Here is an 11,222-nt window from a genome sequence, read left to right on the forward strand (position 1 = left end):
GAAAAGTTACAAGTTGAGAGACTGGGCACTAAATGTTCCTTTATTCCTATTCATTTTTCCTCTCCAAATCTAGTATTTAATTAACAAACTTTAAGGACTAAACTGGGAACTCTGATAACGTTAGAGACTAAAGTAGGAAAAAAACTTTAAGGACTAAAGTGATAAAAACGGTATACTTCAAGGACTAAAGTTTGCATTAAGATTTTAATTAATTATATAATCAGAATATTTCTAATAAAAGGTCCAGGCCCAATGAACCCAGCTCCTTTTTAGGCCAAAACCCAGCCCATTCGAAGTCGATTTTTTTCACTGTTTTTCATTTATAGCGATATCTATATATTAATTTCGAGAAATTTAATTAAAAAGATTATATATAATCAGTTCTCTTTTTGTTGGGAAAATTTCAGAAAGCAAAGGAGAGAAATGGCGAGCGGAGGAAAAGTGTCATTTAAAGTCACTCTTACCTCTGATCCTAAGCTCCCTTTCAAAGTGTGAGTTCTTTTTTTTTTTTTTGGGGGGGGGGAGGGTTCGATCGCTTGATTTAATTTTCCCTAATTTTGGTTATTAATCTTGATTTTTTTTTATATGATTTTCGTAATTGCAGGTTTAGCGTGCCTGAAGCAGCCCCTTTTACAGCCGTCTTGAAATTCGCAGCCGAGGAATTCAAAGTCCCTCCTCAAACCAGTGCTATCATCACCAATGGTAATTCAGTTCGTTCCTTCTACTCTTTTTCTTTTTTGGATTTAAGTATTGATTTTGGTGATTTTATATTTCTTTCTGCATGTTTCAATTAAATCACATGCTTTTTTTTGTTAAATTAGGATTTGGGAATTGGAAGATGTAAACTGGCTTAGATTAGCAAATTTGCCCTTTTTTAAAGGAAATCGAAATAATTGGTGAATTAGGCAGAATTCAATTTAGTACAATCTGATTTTCTTAGGCAACTATGATGAAAAAAAATACGTGATCAAAATAATTGTTTTTCTTTTAATATTTTGATAGAATTGGCAGATGTTATATGCTTTTTTGTCAAGTGCAATCTCTTTATTTATTTTCTATTATGTTATTTAAAGTGTTTTTTTTTTAACATTTGGGCTATTTTTTTTTCTTAGCTATATTATCTTGTTCCCCTACTTAAAATTCATCTGTATTCACTTATTTGTGGCTGCAAACATTGTGTTAATTTCATGAGAAGTTGTCAACTATGGTTAAAGGCTATTCATTGATTTTCAATGTGCAATGTTTTTTCTCCCTACCTGGAGCAAAATGGGTCATAAGTCAATCAGAGTTGTTCGGTCTTATTGATTAGTAATGACATGAGAGACTTGTACAGAGGAGCACATTACGGTGCTCCATTTTTTCTATACATATGGTTGTCATTTAGTTAGATTAGCTAAAATATCAAGCAGGCCAAGACAATGAAAAGACACTATATGCTCTTTAGCAAAAAATTAAAAATGGCCTAATCAAGTTCATCATATTTGAAAGGATTCATTATCTTCTGCTTGAAATTTGGTTCTGTTTGTCGATAAATGATAGTTGGAACCGATTGTTGATAAATCAAAACTTTGCCAAGGTTAACTCTCCATAAGCAGCTTTGGCTCCATTTTTATCATTTACTTTTCAATAATCATAGTTGCAACTATGTTGTTTTAAATATAAATGTGTATATAGTTGGGATCAGCTGGGCATGTCAACTCTATGATGTTAGGTATCTTAATATGTTCATCCTAAATTATATGTTAGTTTCCACTTCATTTTATATTGAATTATATTATGTTTTTTTCTGAAAACAGATGGTGTGGGAATCAATCCTCAGCAAAGTGCAGGTATGCTGACACTTAATTGTTGTTGACTAATTTTAGGGTTTTAGAGCTTCATTTTATTTGCTCTTCTTTATCAAGTCTCCTGAAATTTTACCATTTTCTTTAAACTTTGCACTTGAAATAAGCATCGATATTTTCATTTTTGAGAATCCGGCATTTAAGATTAGTTTAGGATATCATTTAAGCAGACAGGCATTCCTGTGTAAGTTTCACTTTCGTTGAATACTTTCAGAAAAACTTAATGATGTGAATTGCAGCTATGTTAAGTCTATTCTACCTCTCTTCTCATGCTTGGTGTCTGTGTTGAATGTTCATCCTATTATGACTTATGTAAATAGAATCTCCGTCTAAGCCGGAAAATAAAATAGCTATTATGCGGTTACAACAATGAAAAGATTTTGCACTTTTAGTTTATGATTTATGTTTACCTATAACACTCGATTGGATTTGGCAGGAAATGTGTTCCTCAAACATGGATCGGAACTTCGCCTGATTCCCCGTGACAGGGTGGGAGCCTTTTGAAATAACAAAAACTTCATTTGTTATCTCTGAGTGAGAAGACTGGTTATGACTTTGTTTGGTTATGGATCCTTTGTTTTGGTATGTATGTTTAAACTTTTACTTGAGTGTAGAACATGACGGATAGCAAATTCTTTTTCCCCTAAAGAAAATATATAAGAGCAATAATAAAATAAAGACCCTGAATTTTGTTTGATGCAACTTAATGTTTGGTTTCATTTCATCTCGATGTTTTTTTATTGGTAACATTTTTATTTTATTACTTGATGTTTGAGCAATGTAATTATCCTTTAATCATGTGTTTAGTGTTCGATTTTTATTTTACGATACATTAAATGAATAAAAGGAAATTTTCAGAAGTCCTAAGAATTCTAAGAAAATCTCTAAAATATTCAAAAATTTCTATATTGAAAAAACTATAAGATTGTAATAAAAGAACATTTTTGACATTTTAAAAGGGGATAATTTCATATTTGCCCTTTTTACTTTATCAAAACTTTTAAGTTTTTAAATGTTTAATATGCCTTTTATAACTTGTTCCGTCTTCCAAAAATGTACTTGGGTTTAACGGTGTTAAAGTATAACGTGTCAGTGCATTTGGTCCACTATAATACTACCACGTGAAACTTTTCTACAAAAATGAAATTCCAAAAAAATCTGAAAATATCCAAGTTTTTATTTGAAATTACTTAAATTATAAAAATCCAAAAGTTCTAAAATTTCAGAAATTATAAATTTTTTTAAATATAGGTTTCTTTATTAATTCAATTTTTAATTTATATAAAAATTCAGAATTTTTAGGATTTTATAATTCTAAAATTTCAAAATATATAAAACTTAATTGTTCTTTTCTAAAATTATAAAAATACTTTATATAGATTAAAAATTCAAATTATAAAAACCAAAAGTATTAAAATATTACTTTATATAACTTCAAAATATGAAAATATTATTTTGTATATAAAATTACAATTTCTTCTAAAAGTAAAAAAAAAAACTATAAACTAATAATTAATTTTTTTCTAAAATTTTAGATTTCTTGAAAAAATAAAAGCCATGTTTTTTTTCAAAATTTCAGAGATTATTGGAATATTGAAAAAAAGAATTATATTTACTACAATAAAATATTTTTATATTTATTTGTAATTTTAATATAATAAAAATATTTATTATATTTATGGTAGTGGTTTTAATATAATACTTTTTAATATATTTATAATGTGTTAGGAAATTTTTATTTTAATATTTTTAGTGTATTTAGTGTATTATATATTTTTAAAATAAATTCTTAAATAAAAATAATTTAAAAATTAAATATGAGTAGACCGAATTAGACTCGAGTTTACTTCTCTTAAATTGAGTTTGACTTGAATAAAAATAAAATTATTTTTTGAATTGAATCAAATCCAAAATCAAAAAATTAATCTGAATACTTTACATATATTTAAACTAAATCCAACTCAACTCATGAATTCCTCTAATCCAATTTAACCCATTGCCCAATTTTTTTTTTTCTTAATTCAAGCCTTTGATAGTTCTGGAGACAACTATTAAAATATGTATATAATATAATATATATCTGCATTCAACTATTTATTTTATTTCTCACTTTTTGGGAAATTGAAACGAGAAAGAAAAGTATCCCAAATATCAATGATGCACAGACAATTTATATGGGCAGTGTAAGAAGTTTTCAATTTTTTTAATTTGTGATGACATTGGAAGATTTTATAAATATAATATAATATTGTAAGAGCTTACTGAACCCATACTAACCTATTTTCCATTTTTTTATTTGTTTCACTAAACTATATTTTATTAACTGACATCAAAATCATGAGATAATGAGTATCAAACCTGAGTCAAAGAACACCAATAATATCTAGAAATATACATGTGGACAAACAACTGCTAATGTACATTAAACCCATAAAATAGCCCATTTTGTTTTGATAGTTTGATATCATTTAAATAAAATCTCTGACTTTATGTTTAGATAGTTTTATTTTCGGATTCGTATGGGATCGATGCTAAATTTAATTAAAATTCAATGTAATTATCGAATATTGGAAGGTTTTAGACAAAAAGAAAAAAGAATATGACAATATTTAGTTTTTAAACTTGACAAGATTTAGTCTTTAAACTTGATAATTCTTCTTAATTTTGGTCCTTGTGATGACCTGGCACTTTGAGATCGGGTCATATAATCATCTAAATTATTTTTTAAAAAATTATAATTTTTTAAGTTATAACATAAACCAAAACCGGAAAAAGTTATAAGGTAAACTACAATAGAGGTCACCCAATTATTTTTTTTTTATCATCTAACTATGAAAAGTTACAAAATAGTCGTCCAATTATTCTTCTTTTTTTATTTTTGGTCACTAGCTAGCTAATGTAAAAATGGAAACATTCAAAAATTTAAAATAGTTAAATGACAAAAAAAAAAAATATTAATAATTGAGTGACTATTAATATAATTTATTCAAAAATTGAAGGGCTAAGTTTAAAAAATGGTTAAGTTACTGCTTTATCTGAAAAGAAAAAGTGAGTAGGAAGGAGAGGTGTTTGTTAAACTAGGTTGTTCCACTATGGCTGCCCTTGAATCATCCATTTAAACAAAACTGTAAGAAAAAAGGATTCATGTTTCAGTTTCAGACTTTGTTTTCAGAACCAAATTCTGTCAGGATTCTCTTCAAATTTGAAATAAAACTGAAAGAGGACAAGACACCAAGGCATGATGTCCCAGTGCCGGTTCCACTACCATGGAAAACGAACCTACTATTCCAATTTACATGCAAATATGTTTGGGTTTTGGCTTTTAGTAAGTGACAATGGAATCAAGACATTGATATTGTAAGAAAAAAAAAGTAAATTCCCCATTAGGGAGAATGGAAGTTATGGGTGCCTAAATTGTCCTACCTGTTGAGTTATTATATGATGGTACTGCTTCACATTTTATATTTTACTATAACTCTGTTAGTTTCTTCGATTGTTGCAAATTTTTTGTTTTTTCTTATTTGGGTTCCAACAAGAATTTAGAAACTTTATGTTTCATTGATTTGGGTTTCTAAATCATCTGCAAGCTGATGGATTAGTTCGCTAATTTGTTACATTAGCTTCTTTTATTTTTCAAAAAAAAATTATGTCGATTGAACCTTTGCTCGATTAGCATGGACATTATCAATGTAGAAGGACGTGAATTTGAGTGTGTTAAAGTGCATTATCTTTCTATTTATGGGTTGGGGAGGAGTTATGGATAATTCTAAATATTGTGTCGAAAAGAACATACATGAACAAAACCTATAATTAGGAGTGTTCAAACTTTGGTTAAAACTGAATTAACCGGCCTAATTGATCTAATTTGGTTAATCAATCTGTTAATTGATTTAGCTCGGTTGGAAGGTTGGTTAAAGGTTTTCTGGAATTTCGATTAACGGCTAATTCGGTTCAAAATCAGGTAATTAACTAAACTTAATAAATAAAATTATATATTATATGTATTAGGCGATTACTAATTTGGCTAATTCAGTCAAATTAACATTATCAATTTATTTATTTTTTGATATGTTTTAACAAAAATAAAAACAAAACATATAAATTTCGGTTAACCGACTGAATTAACCAAAATATTTTGATTCGATTATTTGTTTTTGAAAAAATTCAATTTAGTTAACGGTTCAATGATTAAAAGTTTGATTAATACCAGTTCGATTCAATTAACCGTTTAAACACCTTTACCTATATTGAGATTATTCAAAAAATAATAATCTTTTCTTCATCTAACATTATTTAAAAATAACTTTTTTACAATTCATGATTCGAGTTTCATAGTTAAGCATTCATATTGTTTTCTTGAAATTTCTAGATAGTGTTTGTTGTTCCTTTGTACAGAAACTTTTGACCTCTTATTTTCATTCTATTATGATTTTTATGTAAATCAAAACTTTAATTCGACCCAAAAGTTAAATTTTGTTATTAATCTACGTATGTTATAATGTGAATTTTGTCTGTAATTTAATTTAACTAGTTTTAGTTATTGTATTTTTCAAATTAATTAATTTTTGTCATTGTGCTTTTGAATTTTAAAATATGTTTAGTTAAAATCAATTTCTAGTCTTATACTATGCGTAAAATTATAAATTTAGTATATATTCTCCGATTAGATAATTTTAAGTTCTTATATTTTTTAAATTTGAAATATCGATATTAACACAATAATTATAGTTCATCCATTAATTAAATTTTAGTGAATAATACATAAATACAACAAGCTTATATATCACTATTGATATGATAATAAGGTTATTCCATTAGATTTTAAAAATAGCACCATTAAATAAAATTAAAACCCTTAATGTATTAAGAAATTACTGTTCTTGGTTAGGGAACTTTTTTTTGGGTCTCCAATGTACATTAAATGCCATGGTATTGGGTTAAGAAAATGATGTCTGAATTCAAAATCGAAAAACAAAGTTTCTCCCCACATCATTTAATGATTCAATTGTTGACCCACATTACAATGTCCACTATTCTCCCCAACCCACCACATGCCTCAACATGTTTCTTGTTTTTATTTTGCAATCAACAAATTAAATAGGGAAATCAAACATTGGATAATTTACTTTCAAGTAAGTTACAAAATTTTAGTGTCATCAACTTGCATATTGCATTATTATGTTTCTATTATTAACAAACTAGGTAATTTATGCTAATTCTGTTAATTAAACTTTAATAAAGAAAACCCGACTCATCATAGGGAATGATAGGGTTGACCCTTAAAATAATTTTTTTTTATTCAGGTCCTTTTGTAATTTATAAAATTTTATATTAATAACAATAAAATTATACTTTACTCTTTAAAATAATAATAATTTAATTTAATATTTAAAAATATAAAATATAGGATATTAAAATGATAAAATTATATTTTTACTATTTAAAAGAAATTCTGAATTTGCTCATGCTCATCATGTACATGCAACCTACTTTTCTATTCTATAGAACGTAAACTTTTAAGATTTTATCATTGTAGCTACTTACGGTCAACGGAAAAAGAAATAAAATATTAATAATACAAATTGAATGATGTACAATTTACTGTAAATAAAAGATTTGTGACTAAAAAATAATTAATACTAAATATGGTGACCCAAAATGCAATTACCTAAAAATATTTAATGTTGAGATTTTAATTACAAATATATTAGGTACACATGCCATAGAAATTTTAATTTCACAGGTGAAATTGAAATTGTGCCGTATTTTAAGTTATATTTAAAATTTTTATAAATAAAATTACATATTATAAAATTTCAATATTGTTTATTGAGTTAAAATTTTAAAATTTTAAATTAAATAAATAGGACTTATGGCAAACTCTCAATCTGATTTAAAAATAAATAAATATAACACGTGATAAAATCACAATTTTAACTATTGAGTTAAAAATACCCGCAAATAATAAAGTATAAATGTTGAAAATAATATTATTTATTGTAAATGAAGTATATTTTCATTATTATCTATTTGAATTAGTGCTCGATCGTACTTGTGACTTGAGTTAAAACTTTTGATTATTTTCGTAAAAGAAACTTTGGATTCTTCAGTTTTATAGTTAAAACCCCATTAAAATCCTCTACAATAACAACAAAACAAGGCAAGATAGCCTTAGGATTAAACACATACTACACATCCAAATTGGGGTAAGACCCCCCAACATCATCATCATCATCATCATCATCAGCCACAGTGACTGAGTCGTAATCCTCCAAGCTATCCTCCATGCTTAGCAAATCAACCATTTGATTTACATCATGTTTATGACCTAATTGAACTAAACTTTGGATTGATCGGGTTTTATAGCCAAAACCCCATTAAAACCCCCTATAGATGACAACAAAACAAGGCAAGATAGCCTTGGGATTAAAAACATACAACTCATCCAAATTGGAGTAGGCCCCAACATCACCACCCGCCACCGTGACCGAGTCGTAATCCTCCAAGCTGCCTTCCATGTTCTTCTTCACTCTCCCTGCAATCACCCTACAAACAAGCATGGCCCTGTTCTCTTGCTTTCCATTATCTTCTTCTACCGCAGCTGCCATATCATGAGCTTTGCCACTGGTTGCTGTCGTCAATATTCCTTTCCCATTGGGACCACCACCATTACCGAGTTCTTGGGCTACTTTGAAACCATTTTTAATGATGCTGCAGACATTGCAGTTGGGGCTCGAGTTACACAAGTTGGAGGACCCGTTGAGACCTAGTGAACATGCAAAAGTGGTGCAATGAAACCGAAGGAGCTCATTGCCATCCGCTATGCAACGAGGGTGCTTTTTGGGATGCTTGGTGGCTTTGGATTTGATTGAATCACGGTATTCCTCGAACTTGGAGATGGTTTTTGGGGTGTTGTGGACTTTAAGGATGCGATCGATTTGGCATATAGGTGCTTGTTTCTTTAACCAACTTGACTGGAATATGATTTCCACTATGTTCTTGCTTGTGTCTTCAGAACCAAGTTCAGATACTGTTGATTTATATCAGATTGTATGAATATTGAGATTTAAGTTACTTAAAAAAAGAAAAAGCAATAAAGGAAACGAATGGGAAAAAAAGGAGCAGTAGACAAGTGAACTTTCTCAAAAGGAAGAAAAGTATACCTGCATGCCTGACAGCTTGATGAAGCTCCAAATTTTCAGCTTTCATGAAAATCTCACCGCATTCAGGGCAAGAACGGATAGTAGTCCTGAGGGAAGGGTCTTTGGCCATACCAAGAACTGGATCGACTACCATTCGGCACTCATAACAGCCGGAAAATCTTGTAAATGGTAGTCCTCGAAATGAGCCAACATTAGAAGAAGAAATTACTACTCCATTAGGTTCATGCTGCACAGGAGCTTTCACGGATCCAAGCGATGCCCTTTTCTTATTGAGCTCAGGGGAAGCTGTTACAGGCCTTTCCATGATCTTTGTGTTGCTGCATAATGATCCTGAACACCTCATTTTCTTGCATTTCTTGCCAGTTTCGTCCACCACAACATGTTCCCGTTGCTGTTGCTGTTGCTGTTGTTGTTGCTGTTGCTGTTGCTGCTGATGCTGTTGTTGTTGTTGTGGTTTGCCGAAGAAAAGACCTTTGACAAGTGACCAATTAGAGGGTGGTTTGTCATTCTTCTGAGGCTGAGGTTGAGGCTGAGGGCGGCGCTTTTTCTTTTGGTTATGGTAATTGTCTTTGGATGGTTTTCTTTGGTGAGTAGGTCCAGCCATTTTGGAGAAGATGTAGTGTGGGATTAAAGGAGCTAAGACAAAATGATGGCTTCTTTTTTATGTATTCAGAATCTGAGATAGACTGCCATTAGTAACATGGAAGGGAGGGAACTTCAGAGATGCTTCATAGCTGCCTACTGACATTAGCTGTGTTTTGTAAGTTTTTTATTTGGAGGGCTAACCTCTGCAACTTGGATTTATAAATTAATCTCCTCTCTTTCTCTCCCTCTCTCTATATAAATATAACTGTAGATTGTTGATGGCAATTATAGGCCGTTGATTTCCATTATAGATACTTGGATAATCTGAACAAGAAACAAAAAGTGAGTCTATTTTTTTAGGTTACAATATGGTACTAGTCCCTGTATTTCTATAGGATTTTAGATTTAGCCCTTATACTTTAAAAGTTAAAAATTCAATCTTCTTACTTCTTTCAATTTAAAAATTATAGACCAATCATTATCGTCGTTGGTAGTTTCTATTAAAATTTGTCGACTTAACATGTTTATTTTCTTTCAATCATATGACATGTCACATGAGAATAGTTTAATCAACATATAAAATTGACAAATTTCACCAAAAAATACATATGATTTTAATTATTGAACTGTGTTTTTTCAATCAAAATAGTTGAAGGATTTTATTTCTAACTTTTAAGTACATGAACTGAATCTTAAATTATATAAAAGTACAGGAATTAATAGCATATTTGAACTTGTTTTAATTATAATGTGTTTGGAATGGTAGCTAAAGTAATTATGCAGATAATTACAAACAATTACATTTAAATCCAATCAACCTATGGCTTTTTAAACACACTTGTACATGGTTTAGATTTAAAATGCATAATAATAGTATTTTAATTTTAGAATATATATTTGTTTAAAATATAATTATATATTATCTTACTAATCTCATTTAAATAATATAAAAATCTTATTAATCAAATAATTTCACATACATTTTGACCTACGAAGCGTTTAACTAATTTACATAGTATATATTATAAATTATTTATACTAATTTTAATTAAATTACATAATAATTTATTATTAACTATTTATACTTGGCAAAAGACTGACCAATGATGACAATTGACAATGAGTAAATGTTTAAATTTAGAGAGGGACTAACTCAACAAATATAGAATGTTAGAGAAATTAGATAAATTTTCTTATAATATTGTTTATTTTTTTATTAATTTTAGGTTTAATGGTATTATAAGCCCTCAAACTTTTTCTCGAAATCATTTAAGCCCTATATTTTTGCACCCAATTAAGATCTTAAACTAACAAAACTTCCTAAATAGGCTGACCTTTAGTATTTAACGACAACACTAAGGTGGCCATTAATAGATGCCATATCATAAAAAATAAAAATATTTTTAAACTAAATACTCATTTTTGCAAATGCATTATAGAATTATAAAATTATAAAATAATAATCAAAATTATATATTTTTAAAAATAATAAAAATACTAGAAATTAATTAAAATCATAAATTTTATAAAAATATTATTTTTATATTTTAAATATCAACAACTTATATGCTAAAATTAACATTAACAATTTTTTGTTATTCTTTTGCTTCTCATTTTCAATCTGTGCATG

The 11,222-nt window shown here is 28.5% G+C and overlaps 2 protein-coding genes across 2 annotated transcripts; one reads left to right on the forward strand and one right to left on the reverse strand.

Annotated features, from left to right (window-relative positions):
- Positions 1–333: 333 nt before the first annotated feature.
- Positions 334–2,546, forward strand: LOC108484664 (ubiquitin-fold modifier 1). Its single transcript, XM_017788537.2, has 4 exons — positions 334–491; positions 605–702; positions 1,797–1,829; positions 2,281–2,546. Exons 1-4 carry the CDS (start codon positions 424–426, stop codon positions 2,346–2,348), a joined length of 267 nt encoding a protein of 88 aa, XP_017644026.1. The 5' UTR covers positions 334–423; the 3' UTR covers positions 2,349–2,546.
- Positions 2,547–7,915: 5,369 nt separating this feature from the next.
- On the reverse strand, positions 7,916–9,873 carry LOC108485493 (uncharacterized). Its single transcript, XM_017789342.2, has 2 exons — positions 9,008–9,873; positions 7,916–8,874 (listed from the first exon to the last, which is right to left on the reverse strand). The coding sequence occupies exons 1-2, from the start codon at positions 9,609–9,611 to the stop codon at positions 8,222–8,224; spliced, it is 1,257 nt and encodes a 418-aa protein (XP_017644831.1). The 5' UTR covers positions 9,612–9,873; the 3' UTR covers positions 7,916–8,221.
- Between the last annotated feature and the right edge of the window lie 1,349 nt (positions 9,874–11,222).

Source organism: Gossypium arboreum, chromosome 6 (assembly GCF_025698485.1).
Source record: "Gossypium arboreum isolate Shixiya-1 chromosome 6, ASM2569848v2, whole genome shotgun sequence".
NCBI lineage: Eukaryota > Viridiplantae > Streptophyta > Magnoliopsida > Malvales > Malvaceae > Gossypium > Gossypium arboreum.

What these genes read in the sequence shown, in the direction of transcription:
- LOC108485493 (XM_017789342.2), bottom strand. Translation starts at nt 9,611, where the DNA reads ATGGCTGGACCTACTCACCAAAGAAAACCATCCAAAGACAATTACCAT. An exon ending in TCAAGCTGTCAGGCATGCAG is followed by an intron (nt 8,875 to 9,007) that starts GTATACTTTTCT and finishes ATAAATCAACAG; the next exon opens with TATCTGAACTTGGTTCTGAA.
- LOC108484664 (XM_017788537.2), top strand. Translation starts at nt 424, where the DNA reads ATGGCGAGCGGAGGAAAAGTGTCATTTAAAGTCACTCTTACCTCTGAT. An exon ending in CCTAAGCTCCCTTTCAAAGT is followed by an intron (nt 492 to 604) that starts GTGAGTTCTTTT and finishes TCGTAATTGCAG; the next exon opens with GTTTAGCGTGCCTGAAGCAG. An exon ending in CAATCCTCAGCAAAGTGCAG is followed by an intron (nt 1,830 to 2,280) that starts GTATGCTGACAC and finishes TGGATTTGGCAG; the next exon opens with GAAATGTGTTCCTCAAACAT.